This window comes from Alosa alosa, chromosome 4 (genome assembly GCF_017589495.1).
Source record: "Alosa alosa isolate M-15738 ecotype Scorff River chromosome 4, AALO_Geno_1.1, whole genome shotgun sequence".
Lineage (NCBI taxonomy): Eukaryota > Metazoa > Chordata > Actinopteri > Clupeiformes > Clupeidae > Alosa > Alosa alosa.
This window is the reverse complement of record NC_063192.1, coordinates 13,909,333-13,930,353: the sequence shown is the minus strand read 5'-3', so window position 1 is coordinate 13,930,353 and position 21,021 is coordinate 13,909,333. Positions and strand designations below refer to the sequence as shown.

The 21,021-nt window shown below is 40.8% G+C and overlaps 2 protein-coding genes across 9 annotated transcripts in view; one reads left to right on the top strand and one right to left on the bottom strand.

Moving 5' to 3' along the window:
- Nucleotides 1-17,308, top strand: part of LOC125293490 (plasma membrane calcium-transporting ATPase 3-like) — a 29,841-nt gene extending 12,533 nt beyond the window's left edge. For 3 of the 6 annotated variants that reach the window (XM_048241420.1, XM_048241419.1, XM_048241421.1), the window contains 15 exons: nt 94-132; nt 374-538; nt 859-1,073; nt 2,741-2,983; nt 3,255-3,496; nt 3,854-4,088; nt 4,661-4,840; nt 5,041-5,128; nt 5,346-5,452; nt 5,861-6,052; nt 7,120-7,333; nt 8,236-8,447; nt 8,937-9,044; nt 9,673-9,855; nt 16,160-17,308. In XM_048241420.1, coding sequence (XP_048097377.1) covers nt 94-132; nt 374-538; nt 859-1,073; nt 2,741-2,983; nt 3,255-3,496; nt 3,854-4,088; nt 4,661-4,840; nt 5,041-5,128; nt 5,346-5,452; nt 5,861-6,052; nt 7,120-7,333; nt 8,236-8,447; nt 8,937-9,044; nt 9,673-9,855; nt 16,160-16,570 — 2,834 coding nt within the window. In that variant the 3' untranslated portion in view covers nt 16,571-17,308. Of the gene's footprint in view, nt 1-93; nt 133-373; nt 539-858; nt 1,074-2,740; nt 2,984-3,254; nt 3,497-3,853; nt 4,089-4,660; nt 4,841-5,040; nt 5,129-5,345; nt 5,453-5,860; nt 6,053-7,119; nt 7,334-8,235; nt 8,448-8,936; nt 9,045-9,672; nt 9,856-10,856; nt 11,011-16,159 lie in introns of all 6 variants that reach the window. The other 3 variants (XM_048241422.1, XM_048241423.1, XM_048241424.1) reach the window with 2 other exon arrangements.
- A 379-nt stretch (nt 17,309-17,687) lies between these two features.
- On the bottom strand, nt 17,688-20,766 carry LOC125293494. Of its 3 annotated transcripts, none has more exons than XM_048241428.1 (12): nt 20,684-20,766; nt 20,417-20,478; nt 20,129-20,284; nt 19,938-20,018; nt 19,435-19,545; nt 19,269-19,349; nt 19,018-19,095; nt 18,739-18,828; nt 18,612-18,650; nt 18,387-18,455; nt 18,266-18,298; nt 17,688-18,150 (listed from the first exon to the last, which is right to left on the bottom strand). In XM_048241428.1, exons 3-12 carry the CDS (start codon nt 20,229-20,231, stop codon nt 18,089-18,091), a joined length of 747 nt encoding a protein of 248 aa, XP_048097385.1. In that variant the 5' UTR covers nt 20,232-20,284; nt 20,417-20,478; nt 20,684-20,766; the 3' UTR covers nt 17,688-18,088. The 3 variants fall into 3 exon arrangements, with proteins under 3 accessions (XP_048097385.1, XP_048097387.1, XP_048097386.1); XM_048241430.1 differs by having other exon boundaries at nt 20,129-20,179; XM_048241429.1 differs by having other exon boundaries at nt 20,129-20,179; nt 20,417-20,755.
- Between the last annotated feature and the right edge of the window lie 255 nt (nt 20,767-21,021).

The window sequence follows — 21,021 nt, the reverse complement described above, 5'->3', positions numbered from 1 at the left end:
CCACAGTATTATTCTGTAATTCTAGAAATATCCCTTCAAAAGATCATTAATTCGCTTGAATTCACACAAACAACGTCATGTTTCTGATTATAGGAAAGCAAGATGGGACTCTGGAAAATAACCCTAATAAAGGTAATGATCATAAAACAGACAATAACAGAAACATATAATGCCAACACCTTTTCACAACATCACTCCTCAAATATGATTGAGGAATAAGCACACAGTACTTTTACATTTAGGCCTATTCATTTGGCATACTTCTCGTTGTTAATATCTACCTGTGATGGGTAGAATTGCGGAGGATTAAAGCAGAAAGTGCTTCCATTCTTATCCCACCTGCTGAGTAACTTTGTGACACACCCTGCTCCAGCCAAGAAACAGGATGAAGCCGTCGCCATGGAGATGCAGCCTCTGAAGAGTGCGGAGGGCGGAGAGGTGGAGGAGAAGGAGAAGAAGAAAGCCAACGTGTCCAAAAAAGAGAAGTCTGTGCTTCAGGGCAAACTGACTAAGCTAGCGGTGCAGATCGGGAAAGCAGGCAAGAAAGCCACTCTCTCACTCTTGCAAATTTCCACAGTGCTGCCATATAGCATCGCGCCATTTGGAGTGACAAATCATGGGGACAGTCATTCCCACATTTTTGGAATTAATATAAATAACCGTAACTGAAGAAAAAGAGTATTAATTCACAATTCTGTCTGAAATACTGGTTATTTGAAAAGTATGGCCAATTGTTAAGGCGGACAATATGTAGGCCTACCATTCTGGATATTTTGGATATTTCTGTATCTTTTGTTCTCCATCCATAGTTAATGTAATCCCTCTTCATGTATGTTAATATGTCTTTTCCTCACTCAGGACTGGTCATGTCGGCCATCACGGTCATCATCCTGGTGCTGTACTTTGTGATCGAGACATTTGTGGTCCAGGGCCGTGAATGGAAGGCCGAGTGCACCCCGGTGTATGTTCAGTATTTCGTCAAGTTCTTCATCATCGGCGTGACCGTGCTGGTGGTGGCCGTTCCAGAGGGCCTGCCCCTGGCCGTCACCATCTCGCTAGCCTACTCCGTCAAGGTGAGCGCCCAGACAACATCATCATTTAAAACCTCGGCTGGCATTGCACTGTTATTTTCTGAGGCGTGAAGATTTAGGGTGGCAGAGCCCAGATTGCAGGGCTGTGGCTGTCTAATTTCTCAGTGCCCATGAGCAAGGCTGGAGCTGATAGTTAACCCTGGCCCACTGGCAAGCTTCATGGAGCTGCTGCAATACAAAATTGTTTCAGATATATTCAAGCATCCCACACAGTGTGTGTGTGTATGTTTGTGCATAAGTGTGTGTGTATTTGTGTGTGTGTGTGTGTGTGTGTGTGTGTGTGTGTGTGTGTTTGGATTAATACTAATTTGACAAGGGAGAAAGCAGGAAATATTGGAAAAGCAGCACGTTTGGATAAACATGTGTGAAACACTTTGAAAATAACAGTGTGGTAGAATTTCCTCAACTCTTCTGGACCATTCACAGTTTTTGTAATTGTTGTCCTTGATGGCTGCTGGGGCTTGGACAGCCCTCTGAGAAACCTGAAGGTTTCTGTCAATGCAACAGTAAGCCTTGCACTAAGTGGCTAGACTCATTCACTCTGCTGTTTGGCACTGACTTCAAAGGATCTGTGCTCAGCTCCTCTCTGTACTTCAGCTCTCCAAATACTGGAGTTGTTGAACCTCCAGGCTATCCCTATGACAATTTGTTTGGATGTCTCTGCTGTTGCCTAATTGCTCCTGTGAGGATAGATAATAATTTTTTTTTTTAGTTCAGATTAATTCATTACAGTGACTGTGTGGACCGCTGTTATGTTTGTTAATAGATTTCAGAAATTCATTGTCATTTCCACATTTTATATGGAAGACTAGTTATTCTGAATAGACTGTTTCTGACAAATTTGTATGTGTGGAAGACACTTGGATCAGAATATATATCGAGAAATTAAAATATAAGCAGAGAGGGTTGAAGCGGAGTGAGAAACTGTCCCGTCTTGCATTGCTCTATCTTGGTAGTAATCAAGGATCGTTGAGCCATAGCATAAATTATAATCACTGAAACAGAGTGAAAGAGCTGAAACTCACCAAAAGCTGAGGTATGCATCTGGTCACTGATAAAAGCCACAATTGTGGTCTTAGGGCTTGTGTTGGATACAATTTACATGTGCATTAGGGAAAGTGTGTATGGTGTGTCTGTTGAACCCTAGGAGAGCTACCCCATTTACAGAATAAGAGGAATGTGTGGTGCTCAAATGGAAGCACTCGTGTATGCATGATTAATGCTTTACTGGAACAGAGTTCTGACCAGACAGTCTGTGTGCCTACTGCTATTAGTAAACCTTTGTAAAAATAACCATCCCCACTCTAAATAAAGTTAAATAGAAAAGAAAATCATCGAAAAATCCTTATTTTGAGTGACTTGGTGTTGTTAGTATATTGACATTGTTGATAAATTGGTATTAAAGGGTCATTAATATAAGTATATTATATCTTAATTTGATGAGGGAAATATGTTTGTTGTACTTTTTGTACTTTGACCAATATTATATACAGTATGTATGTATATATATATATATATATATATATATATATATATATATATATATATATATATATATATATGCATATACACAGATATGGATTGCCAATTGTTATTTCCCAATAGTCTCTGTTGGTCTCTGTTAACCCATAACCTTATCTTTTTTATAGAAAATGATGAAGGACAATAACTTGGTGCGCCACTTGGATGCCTGTGAGACCATGGGCAACGCTACGGCTATTTGCTCTGACAAGACCGGGACCCTGACGACCAACCGTATGACAGTGGTCCAGGCCTTTGTGGGTGACCAACTCTTCACTGCGGTTCCTGACCCCAACCAGATTAACTCCAAGACCTTAGAGCTGATAGTCAGTGCCATTGCTATCAACTGTGCCTACACATCTAAGATCATGGTGAGAGCTCTCAATGTTCTTTGCAGCATCTAAAGTTAATGTGTTTGGACTTAAATAATATCATACAGAACAATTGATTTTACATTACATTACATTTTTATCATAGGTTTCAAACATAACATTTTGATGCATTTTATATTGCTATACAAGTACAGCATACTTCATACGTCATATAAATACAGTCAACGTTACATAGATGTACAGATGTCATGGCTCCTAATGTTTCTCACTGTTTTATAATACAAATGTGTGTCTTAATTCCCTCCTCCAGGTGGCTGATCAGGAAGGTGGTCTGCCCAAGCAGGTGGGCAATAAGACAGAGTGTGGCCTGCTGGGCTTTGTGTTGGACCTGAAGCGGGACTACGCCCCTGTGAGGGAGCAGATCCCAGAGGAAAAGCTCTACAAGGTCTACACCTTTAACTCCGTCCGCAAGTCCATGAGCACCGTCATCCAGCTCCCCGACCGTTCCTTCCGCCTCTACAGCAAAGGAGCCTCCGAGATTCTGCTCAAGAAGTGAGTTAGTCGCTCAAAACGTCTGTTGATGTTATGTTCTGACCTATAGTGTGTGTGGATATTCTGTGAAGTTGTATTTTGGCCTTTATTTAGCATACAAATCCTTAATTTCTTCATTAATATGCCATGTTTCAGCAGCTGTACACATCTCTATGGATGCAGCATTACTGCCAATGGTGTAAAGCTAATAGTTTAATTTTCCTCAGGTTCCTCAATTGAATATTAAGTTAATAGTTTAATTTTCCTCAGGTTTATTTTTGAGAGCAGATCAGGTCAGATTTATTTCAAATGGCAATTTCTTTTTGGTGTTCTCTCTCACTTTCTCTCTTTCTCTCTCTCTCTCTCTCTCTCTCTCAGATGCACGTCCATCTTGGATGCCGGGGGGGAACCGCGCAACTTCCGGCCGCGAGACCGGGACGATATGGTGAAGAACGTGATTGAGCCCATGGCCTGCGACGGCCTCCGCACCATCTGCGTGGCCTACAGGGACCTGCCGGCCAGCCCGGAGCCCGACTGGGAAAACGAGGCCGACATCATCACCAACCTCGTCTGCATCACCGTGGTTGGCATCGAGGATCCAGTCCGCCCTGAGGTAGCGCACAACCCCAGGCCACAGTAGGAGTCATGAAATTAATAGGAGATAGGATGCATTTTGGAAAAACAGTACAAGGTTTCAAGTTGTGCTGTAATACTATGTATAATAGAAGTTCAGTAATTATACTAAAATGGAAATACAAAGAATATTATGAATACAATACAAATAGAAGGAATATTATACCCTTACTTAAATGGGCATCTCAGATTCTATTTGACCTGAGGCACATGGAAAGCCTTTAAAAACACTGCAGATGTGGATGGTAGTGAGCTCTACTTGTATGATACACATGTGCTGAATTTACAGTATGTTGTCAGTGTCAGGGGTAGTCATGACGATAACGATTTGTGATATGATGTGATATAATGTAAATATATTGGCAAGGATATGTAAATGTATGCGCATAATATGATAGTATGTCATAGCCTTTGACACCTAGTCAAGGACTCAATACAAATAGTGCTGGATGATATATGATCGGGGAGAGAAATTGCTGGGTGAACTCAGTGGCCAGTGTGTATTGATGATATTGATCCCTCTGTGCCTCTCTCCTCCGCTCTGTCCCACAGGTGCCTGATGCTATCGTGAGGTGCCAGAGGGCAGGCATCACAGTGCGCATGGTGACAGGAGACAACATCAACACAGCGCGCGCCATCGCTGCCAAGTGTGGCATCATCCAACCCGGAGACGACTTCATCTGCCTGGAGGGCAAAGACTTCAATCGCCGAATCAGAAACGAGAAAGGAGAGGTACGCATATAATGCAGTTCAGGCCACTTTAGCTTGGCTGTAGAAGATGAGGCCACACACCAGGTTCATAGGGGAATATGAATGAAATGAAACGCAGTGGCTTTTTTGACACTTACACTTACATGTCATCATTAAGGCTTCAAAGCTCCGAATGTGGTATTGTGTGGCTGATCAGGATGCTCTGTCTAAATGTTTAACAGATTGAACAGGAGAGAATTGACAAGATTTGGCCCAAACTGCGTGTATTGGCCCGATCCTCTCCAACAGACAAACACACACTGGTCAAAGGTGGGTCAACATTCCAAAAGGTTTTTGAAATATAGCATATATATATATATGGATATATGGATACAATGAATATCCTATTTAATTCATGTTTTAGCAGTAATTTGCTGATACATTAAACGTAGTTAGTTCAGAGGGCAGTGTATTACTCCATTATTTGTATATGTTCAAATGGTTTACACTTGATTAGTGTTTACAGGAGTATGTTTTGTTTCTGCAGGCATCATAGACAGCACTGTATGTGAACAACGCCAGGTTGTTGCTGTAACAGGAGATGGGACCAATGATGGGCCTGCACTTAAGAAGGCTGATGTTGGCTTCGCCATGGTAAATTGAACCCTCTGACTGAGCGCCATTACATACTGCTGGTTTAAAGGGGCCTTACAGAAAGAGAGCGAGAGAGAGAGAGAGAGAGAGAGAAGAAAGAGAGGCTCTCTGGTGTTTATTTATAGACCCATATTGTAATGAATATTTTTGTTTTGCATTCAGGAGGTCTAGCTCTTAATGGTATGCAGTGTAACATTACTAAGCTAATGGGTTTGATTCTCAGGGAGCACTAACAATAAAACATGTAGACATACTCTGCATTCTATTAAAAGTGTTTGCTAAAAGGCAGTCTGCTGTTCCATGTGAAGCTTTTGTCTTGGAATCTGCTAAATCAAAACAGTTACTCTGCAAGACCTCTGGGACGCGTTCCTAAAACTCACCTTGTCTTCACGCTGTTCCATTTTATAGGGCATCGCTGGCACTGATGTGGCCAAAGAGGCCTCGGACATCATTCTGACTGACGATAACTTCTCCAGCATTGTGAAGGCCGTGATGTGGGGCCGCAACGTCTACGACAGCATCTCCAAATTCCTGCAGTTCCAGCTCACCGTCAACGTTGTGGCCGTCATTGTCGCTTTCACCGGAGCTTGCATCACACAGGTACATCAGTAGGAAAGAGACAAATGACCGAAGTCTGCGCACTACCGTATCATTTAACGAGGACACAACAATGCTGTTTGGAGACAGACCCAGTAGCCCCTAATACTTAGACAAGTACTAAAGGTATTTTCTATGGATATTTAGTTTTGCAAATTGGAGTACCTGGCAAACGAAGCTTGAAATTGTGCCTGACTCAATGACAATAAGAGGATAACCCAAAACCTAATAACCTTGACTTGAGTGAAGTCAGTAAGTTTGCTTTTCAAAAACACCACCACACAACTCCAAACTGTGGGTTGTTAAAATGATCCACAGGCAGCATTGGTTCAGAACATTATGTGTTGCCAGAGCTACAACTCACCCAGCCTTGTCTCAGTGTGGTGCTAGCAGCAACACCAAAGTAATGGGCCAAATTACCACAGCAGACAGGTAGAGGTGATATAAATGCCTTTCACTGCACTACAAGTAATGAAGTAATAAAACCTGCTGCCAAATGACTCTATATCACGGTGTCTTTTGCCAGCTCTCACACTAAAAGCTGGTATGAAGTTATTATTTATTGTTTGTTGCCATTATTATTATTATGAAGTAGGTACCTGTTCAGTGATGCCTCTCATTAAGGTAGGCTCATTTCACCTTTGCTACCTTTTCTCCCTGTCTATCTTTCTTCTCGCTCTCTGTCACTCTCTGCTTGGATGAGGACCTGCCACTTGAACTAATGTAGTGTGTTTGTGCCGCTCTTATGTCTATGAATAAATAAAGCCATTTCATTTGCTCAGCAGGTGTCTCATGCCGGGTCCCCCACAAACAGACATACACACTCATACATGCACATGCGCACACACACACACACACACACACACACACACACACACACACACACACACACTTCCCACTCACTGTCCTCCTCTCATTCCTCACACAGCTGGGCATTAGGCATTACAGATGCACTGGGTGCATTATTTCCATTTATTATGTAGATAACAGTTTAAGGTGCCATTATTGAACAGTCACTCTCTTGTTTTTGTCTCTCTCGTTCTTTCTCCCTCCGTCCCTCCCTCTCTCAGGACTCTCCTCTGAAGGCGGTGCAGATGCTGTGGGTGAACCTGATCATGGACACCTTCGCCTCCCTGGCTCTGGCCACTGAGCCGCCCACCGAGTCCCTGCTGCTGCGGAAGCCCTACGGCCGCAACAACCCGCTCATCTCCCTGACCATGATGAAGAACATCCTGGGCCACGCCATTTACCAGCTCATTATCATCTTCACCCTGCTCTTTGCCGGTACGTCACTGTGGCAAGGGGTGGTGGGCCAGGGCATTGGTGGACCAATTGGTTGGTCTGTCTGTAGGGTGGCAGGATGTGACAGAGCATAAATGCTGGCCTGTTGTGATCAAGGCTTGCGGTTCACCTCAGACAAACATACACTCCAACATTCCACTCAAACAGTCAGAAAGCAGCCTTCTTGTCTCTCAACTGATTTTTATATTAAGCACGTCATGATGTTAATGCAACTGTTATTATTATTATGAATGTTTATTTGATATGGATATAGCAATTACATTGGACAAACCAGATGCATTGTTTGAGTGTTTTAGCACAGGTGCTAATTCGCAACACTTGTCCATAGATTGAAAAGATAGAGCAATTAAAATATCAAGAAAGAAAAAAGGAAAAACCAGACAAAGATAGAAAAAAAAAACAGAAAGGAAAAAAGAGATCAAAGAAATACAAGCAATTTTCAATGTAAGGAACATAAATAAGGTACAGAGCAAAGGCAATCTGAGCAAGCAGTCAGCCGGTTAAGGGACTATTCATGTGAGCACTGTTGTTTAGACTTTAGCCATTGTTTGAGTCCTTGGTAAAAGCTTTTCTGTTAGTTTCTAACTTTAGCTCAGTGGGTAGAGAGTTCCAAAGTTTGGCCCCCTTTACAGAGAGAGCAGACTGGCAGAAAGAAGTCTTGCATCTAGTACAGTACAGTACTATACAGTATATATCCATATATCACACATGCACATGCATATGTGTTGATTCATGGTGTGGTATTGTGAACTCTATCGATGAGTCTGCTGAGTAGAACTGGTAGAATACATGCCTGTCTGTCTGCCTGTCTGTCATTCTTGTTTCTAAAATCAATGGTTCACTCTGATCATACTCCGTTTTCCCTGACTCCTTTTCCATTTCAGGGGAGAAGATTTTCAACATTGACTGCGGGCGTAATGCTCCCCTGCACTCTCCCCCCTCTGAGCACTACACCATCATCTTCAACACCTTCGTCCTCATGCAGCTCTTCAATGAGATCAACGCCCGCAAGATCCACGGTGAGAGGAACGTGTTTGACGGCATGTTCTCCAACCCCATATTCTGCAGCATAGTGTTTGGAACGTTTGGAATACAGGTGAGTCTCAGCTGTTCCTGTCAGTGTGCAACTTCGTCTGACATAAAATGTCCTATGTGTTGCTAATCTGTATCTAACTCTAGAAAGTTACTAGTTCCCATTTAGAAAATAGATCTGTAAAAACATAAAGGAACAACTCTTGAATGATAAATCTGTTGTCTCTATTGTCTATGAGAGGGTCCATTATTATGTATACTATAAAGTTGACTAACATGAATATTCTAACATAAAATATTTTACAGACCTTTCCAACATGGGTTGTGTTGAGAGTAAAATAATCATAATTTATAAAAAAGATTTAAAATGCTGAAATGTAAATCATCATCAAATGTAATGTAAATCAAATATAGTAAACCAGTAAATAATTGTAGGGTGACATTTTCTAGAGATCTACCTTTAACAAGATGTTATTACTGACAATAAATCCTTATATCCTGCTGTCTCACTTTAATAGCTGCTGTTGTGCCTTTCTCATTTCCCTCCTCTCAGATCGTAATCGTGCAGTGGGGAGGGAAGCCATTCAGCTGTGCTCCCCTGAATGTGGAGCAGTGGCTGTGGTGCCTGTTCGTGGGACTCGGGGAGCTGCTCTGGGGACAGGTGCTGCTGCTGCTAATGTTCACTCTCTGGAGCCCAGTCCACCTGTCAGACACATAAACACCCACCCAGCCACACGCCTGCTTGCAGCTCTGCAAGAGAACAGTTGGAGAATAGATATATAGATACACAGTAGATACAGAGAGATAGAGTGTGACAGTACAGGGTGGTGGGACCTGGATTCCCACCCTGGTCTTGTGTTTAGCTGCAACTGTGCTCAGTAACTTAACTAACTCCAACATGTTTTAGTATAAAGGTTGCATGAACTTCATCAGAGTGGCAACTAAGCTCTATGAGATGGTGAATCTTCCAGAAATGGATTGGGTTGTCCTGTGGTAGCTACTTTCGATCCATTTTAACCTGTCCTCTTCAGGTGTAATATACCCTGACATAGTTAAAACCTCTGGCCTCAGGTTATTTGCCAGTGTTATTTCACCGACGTGTCCTCCAAGGTTCATTAACCATCTGGTCTTGGAGACTTAACAACATGCACATTTGACCAAGACCTTTGCCTTCATAAGTACTATAGGCCTATCCCCTTAAGTTACTCTCCATAAGCTGTTTATGTGCCTCCATGAGCTCATGCGTTGTGGTGTCGTTTTAACCGAGCTGGAATGTATTGGGGTCACAGGTCATTGCCACGGTGCCCACCAGTCAGCTAAAGTTCCTGAAGGAGGCCGGCCATGGGACGGGCCGCGATGAGATCATGGACGAAGATATGGCAGAGGATGAGGAGGAGATCGACCACGCTGAACGCGAGCTTCGCCGTGGACAGATTCTCTGGTTCCGAGGACTCAACCGAATTCAGACTCAGGTAGAGTTTATAGTTTCTAATGTTTTATCTGCCATTTCAGCAGAGTTGTCTTTTTTTTTTAACTGACTTTTTTCCCCACAGGAAGAAAAAGCTCTGAATGTACTGAGCACAAGGTTGTGCTTATTTTTCAACCAATGTTTTGTTTGACAGTATTGATTTTGTACCGACTGCCGAATCCAAGTCCAATGCTAACCTATCCCTAGTATGCCTTATAGCAAAATATATTTTGTTATTTGATACAAAATAATTATAGTAATGTCTGATATGAAATCTTAACCAGTTCTTTTCTACATTTAAAATCCTACCACATCCAATCCCCTTTCGCCCACCATTCTATGTGCCACCATTACATCTCCCCAGTCATTGTATTTATTTCAGTATGCCTTAAAAAAATCACCACCACCACACACCCCTTCCACCGTCATGCCATTGTCATACTGACCTCACAGATATCGACCTTGTTATGTTTCACTGACATCAACCCAAGGCACTTTGCCTGTGGAGGAGAAGCTGCTTCCATAGATGTGTATTTAAGGTCTCCAAAATGGACGACTGGTAAACAAATTTGACAGTAGTGCTACAGAAACCAGACACTGATAAAGCAGTAGATACGAATCACTAAAACTTTATATGTCTGCTATACGATAAAATATACTGGAGTTTATAGATATGAATCTGAAGGCTTTAAATGCCTGCTAGCGAATAGATACAAATCACTATGGCTTTGTGTGCCATGCTAAATGGTGAAGTATGCTGCTGCTTATATTTAAGAATGCCCAGCCTATATAAACAATGGATTTCCACTGAACCGCAGATATCCACTACAATAAGTAGACCAAAAATACAGATTGTTTAGCACTACTTAACACATGATCCATGTTTGTAATTGTGGGTGAACTTGACTACTGAGCAGCCCTGTTTCCTCTCCCACGTATTGAGACTCATTACGGTATGTGTGTGTGTGTGTGTGTGTGATGTTCCTCTCTCTCTCTCTCCTGCAGATGGAGGTAGTGAGTACCTTCAAGAGAAGTGGTTCCTTTCAGGGGGCTGTGCGCCGCCGGTCCTCTGTGCTCAGCCAGCTCCACGAAGTAACCAATATTTCTACCCCCACTCACGTAGTTCTCTCCACTGCCAATGCCACGGGTGCCCCAGGGAGTGAGTTCCAACTTTGCATTAAATGGCGCCCTAAACGTATAGCACAAATAGCACACTTAACCGTTCAGTTAGAGTCGGACATTAAGGACATATTAGGTGCAGTATATGTACAACTAGGCATGCATGTGTGTGCACACACATATAGATACATCTATATCTATATACAGTACTCATACCCACACATGTACGTAAATTAATTTCCTACTTCATCGCACACACACACTCACATACACACACACATACATACACACACTCACATACGCACACACACACACACACACACACTAACATACACGCACACACACTCACATACACACACAGAGTCCACCAACATGCATCTAGATACTGTCCGAGGAAGTGGATTCACACCAGGTGCCTGTGTCATCCTCGTTTTTGTCTTTCCATCCCAGTTTCCTTTTCCTTTTTTCTAGTTTGAGCTTCATGTTTCCGTTGGCTGTTCGGCGCTCTTTTTTGCATCCTCCCCCTCCTCCTCCTCCTCCTCCTCCTCCTCCTCCTCCTCTTCCTCCTCCCCGTTCACTACCTCATGTTAATCTGAAGCTATTTCTTTGTCTTGCTGCTTCGTTGGGCTTTGGTGCTGCCTGTGATTTGGCTCGCTTTGCTCCTCTTGGTGCCTTGCTCCTCGTTTATTCAGTTGATTTCTGACGGTCCTGAGATATTCGTCATAAAACAAAAAAGACATTGATCATTCTGAAAGGCACAATCCATTCAGTCAAGTTTGTCGATTCCCACGAGTCATTTTCAGAAGGCAAAAGTTTCTTTCAAAACTGAGCAAGTTCCACTTTCTCTGTTTGAGAAAGGGATGTTGCAGTCATTCAAACAAAACAGAACACAACAAAAACAGATGTTAAAAATGGACAAAGAAATTTGAGATGTAGTCCTTTTATTTCTTTTTTCATTGTAGAGTCGTAGTAAACCTTCGAGTATAAGGCCATGAGCATTGTGTTGCATCAACACTAATTCTTTTCCATCCCTCTCCAGGAACGCCTGGACTTCCACAAAGAAGCTTCCAGTGTGTCTCGTGTTGTATTACGAGTGTCCTGTTCAAACTCAAGTCATTCTTATTTGTTTTATGATGTGCTGTGTTTTTCCTCTGATTATCTGTCCTTTGTGAGCTTGTTTTGTTTCTCTTTCTTGCCTCTTTCTCTTTCCCCTCCTCTTTTTCTTTCTCTTTGTAGGTTCTGAGTGTCACATAGGGGCACATCAGTGTTACTCTGCCACGCTGTTGAATCCTGTTTCCTTTCTTACTTGTTAGTTATTTTTGACTAATTGGATTTAGTTGGAGCTACTGAATGTTGTGTTTCTTTTCTTTATCGCTTGTCCTGGTCCGTGTGCTGCCGTGATAAAGAGGAGAAACAGGAAGAGTCGAAAAATTAGAAATGAACTTTCCAACTTACACAACTCTGGAAATACATGAACATAATTGTATTTAAGATAACAATGAGATCCGTAGAAGGTCATGTTAAATGGACATACAGAGTGTGCATTGCCATGCAAAGGCCTGTTCTGCAGCTGCATGTGTGCATTTTAGCGTTGGGATGCTGTTTGAAAGGTGATCTTTTGAAAGCCAACACATGGAGCTCCTCAATACAGGTAAACACAGCAGGCTTTTGCATCTCAGTGTACCTGTCCTGTATGTCAAGGTAAATGTACACAGGATAGACGTGCTTACATTTACCCATCTATCTGCATCTTAAGTTGTGTAGAATTATTAAGCCAGATATTCCTAACCTTAAACCGAGACACATACTCCTCTAATCCACTAATTATCATTCTCTTTTTTTATTTTATTATGTTTTAATACCACCATCCGCAGACATTAGAATAATTCAAGTGATTTAGTTCCTTATAAAATATAGACCCACTCTTCTTTTTCATCTCCATTTGATATGCGTGAGGTTGTCAGTTCAGTAAATTGTCTTGTCACACTAAAACTGGGACAAATATAGCAGTATATTTGTTTCTCTCTGTCCCCCGCCCTCTCTCTCCCCCTCTCTCTCTCTCTTTCTCTCTCTCTCTCTCTTATCCTCCTCACTGTCTGTCTGCTTGTTCTCTGTCCCCATCATTTCTGTGCTTGTCTGTCATCCAAAGCCAAATACATGTAATGCCAGGTAGAACCTGTCATATGTATCATGTAATTTGCTTACAAAACACATAAAACAGTCAATGGACAAATGCTAAATGTAGTTTTGATCTGAATTTAAATATTACACCCATGGTATACCCCATAGTGATTTAGAGTAGTGTGATCATTTGGGACAGACAGTGTTTTTTGGTTTTGATTTATTTTGTTTTTCCCTTTTACAATATACTGTAATCCAAAATGATATAATGTCAAGCAAACTTAGTATTTCTGATTGCTTTGCCCTTGAGAGTAAAAACAGTAGCCAGCAATGTTGCAGAAAAGCCTCCATTTATTTAAACATCTCTAAATAAAATGGCATTCAGCCTCAGCACTCAGCAGGCAAGGAAGATGGTAGGGTCTTAGTCATCTAAGACTCTAAGGATCTAAGACTCTTTTGATGTACATAATTCTTTGTTTGACTTTATGTTTTCCATAAAGCTCCTACAACAGCATTGTGAAAGAACAAAATTAAAAATGCTCTTGTCCTCTGTGCAAAAGAGCATACATTTTGCATTTCCATACATTTTGTGCAGTTTGACAGCTGTGGGCCTTATACTCGAAAGTTTACAATGTGCTATCCAAAGTGTTGAGGAAAACATTAGGAGGCTACTTTATTACCAGTGTTCTCTTAATGAATGTTCACAACCTGGCTTCTTGGAAAAACAAATCCACCTAGGTGCTTCAAACCGTTTCTCTGTGTTCTTTTTTAAGTCAATTTCTTCTGGAAGATTTTAGTCAGGCAGTTGTGTTGCTTCCTGTCCATTGCTTGGAGAATTTTGTTGCACATGCACCGCTGCAAGCAACTTTGCAAAAGAATGTAGCAGCACTGTATGCATGTCAAAAAGCACACCATTTATTAATCTGCTTCACTGCAACATAAATATATATCACCGGGACCATCAGACTTCCTTATAACATTATGTACGCAAAGCCCAATGATGGGCTTTCCACCCAGTAACTCACTCAGATGTTTATCTGCCTGCATAGCACACAGTGCTCATAAGATCTTGGTTTTCCTCATGAGTAATTTGAGCATGGCTGACTTTGGCTGATATCCCTTGTGCAATTTTGCCATTTTTTTAGACGTAAACAAAAAAAAAGGGAAAAAAAAGACTGTTGGTGCTGAGAAAAACAAAACTATATGTGATTGGGCAGCATCACAGAAAAAAAGAGGGGGGACAAAATTGCTGGTGGCACCACGTGTTCTGGGCTGCAGTCATCCCTGGACGCACTCCAAATATGCACCGTACCATCTGTCAGAAACATGGATTTGGATGAATCATCTTGTGTCACACCCTGCCATTACTCTGTGGCCACCGCCGGGCATACTGGTGGTTTGTGGCCAGCAGCCGTATAATAATGACCTGCTCAAGAGTGGAGCTCCTCACAATGAAAACTCAAGATCCACCTTTTAAATATTTTTTGTTTTTTGATAAAATATTGATCAAAGCGTTGCATGCAAATGTTGCCTTGAACCCAGACAAAAGCCAGTGGGTATCACCAACAGGGAGTGTAATGTCTCATCACTTTCTTATGATGGTTTCTGTCCATTAGAGTTTTTAGACCAGCCTAGTTTTCAGGAAATCTTTACCCTATTTAGCCGTCTGGCCTACCCCACAGTAGTAATCCTCCCAAGACCATTGGCAATAAAACTAGTCTCTATATATCTGCAGGGGCAGTGTAGACTATTCCAAATGTAATGTACTTGGTTACTCACTTGGTACTTGGTGACCTTTATCAAGTATGCCCCCATAAAAATAAGCAGTACTTATATACTGTTCCACTGTGAACAACATGCACAAAACACATTGGTTTATCTATACAGCCTCAGGTATGGTTGTGGATTAGTGGGACAGATGATGAAACCACTGGCTCTAGTGGCTCTTTTACAGGAGGAATACTATGATAATTACTGCAGACACATTTCTTTTTACAGCTTCTAAACACAATAAATCTCCATAATACCTTACTCTGCAGGCTAAGTTAGGTTGTTAATAGATATTGATTGACTTGTTAAAGCTTTCCGTTGATTATGTTTGCTCTGCATTATACCGGTAGTATGCTTGCTTTGCTTGGCAGATTGTTGCACTTTGCCTTAATATGTGCATTTTTGCTTGTATTTATTTGTTTGCTTTGTGTGCTATTGCATCCCATAAATGAATACCTGCATTTTAAGATGGGTGCCTCATTCATGATTGTGCATGTTTCTCCCTCCTGTATTTCTTTTGCCACTGGAATACAAATCATCATATTTGATTCGGAGCCTATCTGTTTACTGATATTACAGATCATGCCAAAAAGATGCATTTATATACAATGTTGTATACAAAAAAATAGCATAGCATTGTCAGTCACCACAATTTATCACTGTATTGTTTCTTGTGTCAGCGTCTCTGTGTGTGTGTGTGTTTGTGAGTGAGGAGGGCGTGGTGATAGGAGTGAATGTGTTTTATGTAAATGTTTAAATTAAATTTTCCATCGTTATTGTTGATTTTTATTTGCTCATAAACCACCCATTTTATTGTCCAACTGTGAACTGACAACAGCAAAAGTTGGTTTAACAATTTTGTTTTAAATTTATTTTTTGGTTCTGATTTTTATATCATTCGGTTTGTTTCCATGTTTTTACGTAATTACATCCAGAAGCACTCCTTGGTTGAGAAGCATTTTAAAGCTGCATGAGGGAGAGTGTGCCTTGCAAATGAAAGCCAAAGCAACCTGTATTGTATCAGGCCTGCATCTCCCAAGACTGAATAGGATAAATATTGGATTCTGAAGTTCTTTTACTCCTCAAATTGCCCTGCACTAGAGACGGAGAGTGGCATTGTCCAACCGTCACGATCTCCCCACTCTCTCAGGTAAAACCAGAATGGGTTGTCCTTCGCCACTCCTTGAGAAACTAAATTGCCCTCTGCTTTTCTGTTTCTTCACAACACCCCCATCTTGTACTCCCGTCCCCTTTTTTTTTATTGTGTCCCCACCTCCCACCTTTGCATTGTTCTTTAGATCCGGGTGGTGAATGCCTTCCGTAGCTCTCTCTATGACGGCATCGAGAAGCCAGAGTCCAGGAACTCCATCCACGACTTCATGGCGCACCCTGAGTTTATCATCAACGACTCGGTGAACAGCATCCCTTTGATTGACGAGACGGACATCGACGACGAGTCGGAGCGCGCCAACCACAACCATGTGCGCCTGGCTCTGCGTCACGGAGCCCCGCCTTCCCAGGTCCCCCAACGCCCACCCCGCTCCCGCCCCCCAACCCGCCCCTACCGACAGCAGAGCCTCCCCGTGACCCTCAACTGCAACAACAATGCCGCCGAGAGTGACGTCTTTCTCACCCCGAAAGATGCAAGAAAATCCGCTGATTCCCCGATCCCAGCTAGCCCATTGCACAGCTTTGAGACGTGTTTATAATTACTTGGGAGGGAGGGAAGAGAGAAATTCACACTTTAGTTTTAAGTCAGAAAAGGCCATGAATGACCTTATTAATGGACTACCAGTGGATCTCAAAGAGATGGACCAAGGAGAATTGACCTAAAGCAGTATTATATAACTGAGAAAACTGACTTTGACACTACTGAGTTACAGATGTTTCTATCCTCCCTCACGTCCTCACCAGAAACACCTCTGTTGACCTTCCCTCTCGGCTTTCCAACATCATCATGGTATCTCCACTGCTCTTCGACCCAACAACTTAACCCCAGTGGAACTGGACGGAGAGGATAACTTCAGAGAATGAAGTGTATGGGGGTACAACAGCAGAGTGTCTGAACTGGCAAGGAACATGGACTTATAAAGGGGTTTAATCATTCCGCTTTTTAATTATTATATTACTGTTCCAATTATTATTATTATTGTGGTTACTACTGCTAAAATTACAATTGCTACTACAATTACTATATTCCAGTTAAGATGCTTTATAAATTAGCTTTATATATCCATGTATGTTTGTATGTATGATGTATGTTTGTATGTATGTGTTTATCTGTTTGTTTGTTGCTGAATTGTAGTTAATGTCTTTTTTTCTGTTTGGTTATTTTGGTTCCCATAACCTTCCTTTACTCCTGTCCACCTCACGCTTTTTCTGTGTTTGAGTGTGTAGTGTATGTCTTTAAACAGGAAAATGAAATAAAAACATACAAATAAATCAAATAGACACAGGTACATTTAATCACAGTTGATTATATCTCACAAATAAAAAGAGTATATTCATAATAAATATACAGTACGTACATAGCAAAGCCTTATTTATGGCAACTATTGACAGTGCCGTTCAAATATCTGTTTGTGTGTGTTTGTGGGAGAAAGAGAGTGCAGGTATGCATGCCTGTTTAAAGCACATTACGTACATTCTTTTAACATACGCACATTTTGAACCATTTTTCAAGGTAACGAGTTCTTATAACACTTTCAAATTAATTGGTAATGCTATGTAAGATTATGACAGATTAATACACCTGCCATTCCCACTATCTGGCTGGATCTGGGTTGGAAACCCCACAAAAATGTAAGAAAGTTTTTTTGCTGGGCATCACCATATTTGTTAACAGTTTAAATTAGTCATATAGCCTATACATGTGGCACTTTGAAACTGATACCAGGAGGTCTGGTGGAAGGATAAGGAGGAGAAACGTTAAAAAGACTATACATTATTTAAAGACTATTTATATAACATTATTTATTTATATAAACATTACTGAAAAGCAAAGAGGTAACTTTTCATAATCATTGAAAGTCATAATTGACGTTGAAACTGAAATTTATTGAAAATTAATTGCGCAGCCCTTTACCCAATTAAAATATGAATGCTGAAAGCTACCAGTTTTATAATTTATTCATAAAGCCTGTTTGTGTGTGTGAGAATGAGAGAGAGTGTGTGATAAAGGGAAGATAGAGGGCATACTCCTACAGTGCTTCCAGTGATTTTCCCTCTCAGGACTTCTGGCATTTCACTGAAGCAGATATGACATTGTTGAAAAAACCAACGAAGATATCTGGTGGATATTAGGAAATGTTGAATGAATGTCAGTGTCCACTCCGAAACCCTCAGGTGCTAAAGCAACATTAGTAGGGTAAAAATACTGAAATATAGACCTTCAGTGAACATACCTTTGCTTTTTCGTTTCATCCATGCTGGTGTACCTATAAGACAAAGTCAATTTAATAAGTAGGTTATTAGTGCCTTCCACTGTCTAGTTACTGAATATTTGAACTTGAATAATATATTTACCCCAAATACGATTCCACATGTTAATGCAGTCTTCATCCGGGTTTCTCATTGCCGAACATTTCATGTATACTTGAAGAGACAAATGTATTAGGAAAAAACAGTTGAATATGGCTTATATGCATTTACAAGGTCTATTTAAGATGAATGTACTCTGATATTTTAACCAGTTGAAAGCAATAGTAAATTGGCTACATACAAGTCATTGAAACTAGTTATTTTGCCTACCATACGCATTCCTCTGTGCTTCCATTGCATTGTTCCGTGCTGTTGGAAAAAGAACATTATTTAAGTTATAAATAGTTATTTAGTAAGAAGTTGCACACATTTAGTTGTTAAATTCAACAATTCTCACCCATTTGTTCAGCATAGTCATGGTTACTTGTATCAGTTGCAAGCGTGACAAAAATTCTCCCGATGTGAACAAACCAGCATGCCATATAGGCTATAGGACAGAACAGAAATTATAGATTTATTCCTCCAGTAGAATTCAATTCAGAATTTAATATTTCAGCACAAACAGCTATAGCATATTAAAGATATGAAACTGGACACTTGATATGCTATGTACAATTATGACATATTGATTCTTTGTGTGAGTGCCTTATAATAATAACATCAAGTTCATGCTTACCTGGATCACTGAACAGTGTAGAGCCAAACAGAGTAATTAAAGGCTCCATCTTCTCTAAGAGGTCATCAATCACACAGTCTAAGGCAGATATGCACAAATCCAATCACTTGTTACATACACATACAGTAATAGATAATGTCATGCTGTGTGCAACTTTTTAGTAGTTGTCATAAAACTTCCTAGTGACTGATGTTGCACTGTAAAATTTACATTGTGGTGGCAAATATTCAGTTGAGCATCCACTTTCTCACCAGTGAGTTGAGTTCCATTGTGAGTGTCAGGCCTCGGCCAGCATTGTAGGTAGGAGTCAGAGAAAAGGTCTAGGCCAACATCTGTGCCAACAAAATGGTATCAGGTCCCACACTCATACACTTCCTAAACAGTCCGAACACCAATTAAATGAAGATAGACACGAACCAGCATACTGTTCAGCGGTTTCTGCTATGACTTTGGCATATGCAAACGCATCCTTCGGTATCTGTTTCACACAGAGTTTTAGGGCATTTTTACAGTCGCGGGCAATGCAGCCTGGAACACAAGCAAAAAAAAACATAGAAGTGACATACACTACTCACAAAAAGTCAGGGAGATTAGGCTTTCGGGTTAAATTTCAGGATGGACCTAAAATCCACTATAACCTTTACAGGTGAACTTGACCTTCTCTAAACTTTTGAATGTGCATGCCAACAGTTCAGTATTTCAGTACTTTCTGTACTGAAACATTACATTTCACCAAAAAGCCAGATATCCCTAACTTTTTGTGAGTAGTGTATTCAACTTTCCACTTAGACAATGGCACTGCTTTGAAATCTCTGTCTTTGCAATTACTCATGGCACTGAAAATTACAATTCATAAAATCCAAAATGAACTCCAAAACATACGTCATGGCCATGTAACAAAATATTCAAAATGAACACACCTTTGGCTTTGCCTGTAAGTTCCCCCTGATTAGTTCTCAGGCAGGATTTCATCCGTACACCACATTTAGCTTCCATGCAATCTACAAAGAACATACATGTGTACAGTAACATTTGGATTATTTAGCAAAATAAACACTAAACATGATGCTCATTCAGTGACTGACTAGGACTTTCTATGCTTTTTACCTACCAGATATTAATTGGAGACCTGGAAACTGTATGGCTTCACTGGCACTCAACACTGGAGACAACACATGTAGGTTAGAGCTCTCTGTCAAAGATGACCACTTCATTTCACTTCACTTTCACTTCATTTTTTCGCATCATGCCACTTGCTGTAATGGCACTTAAAATTTGATGGAAAAAAAAGCTGTGTTTCAAATTACTGTGTACTGTAAGTCAATGGTGTCATGATAAGAACCGCTAAGTAAGTGATTACATATTGCAGTTTAGCTGAACCAGTAAAATATAAACATACCTATGAGCACGAGGCAAAAAGCAGGGAGCTTGTACTTTGTCATTGTCATCTTTCTAGATAGACTGTGCAAGATATAAGAAATTGAATTGAATTAGAATGAGAATAAAAACAGACTTAATTGTCATGTCAAGCACGAAAATTGGTACCGATAAAATAGATAGTATACATGCAATATGTATTGACACAATTCAATACAAGTAGAATCTTAAAATGTCCACTATGAAAAGATGTACCCAATGTTCAAAATGTTAAAAAATGATTACTAACCTTGTAAAAACGTCAAGGCAGGAAGATCAGTGCTTATTTGTGTTTGCTTTCATTTTCATTCTCAGAGTGAAATGAAAATTCTGCCAACTGCACATGCACTCTGGCATCAAGGCGGGGACACTGTTAAGGAAATCACGTAAGTTACTGTTAAGTTCTGCCCCAACTGGCCTGGCAAGATTTATGGGAACTGTCTTATTCCAGCAGTGGTACAAGAAAAGGTGAAAGTGGTTGTTACAATATTCCAGTTAAGATGCTTTCTAAACTAGCTTTACACTATCCATGCATTAGTTTTGAGATTTTCAAAAGGTATTCAAAGACTCATCTGTTTACCTTGTATA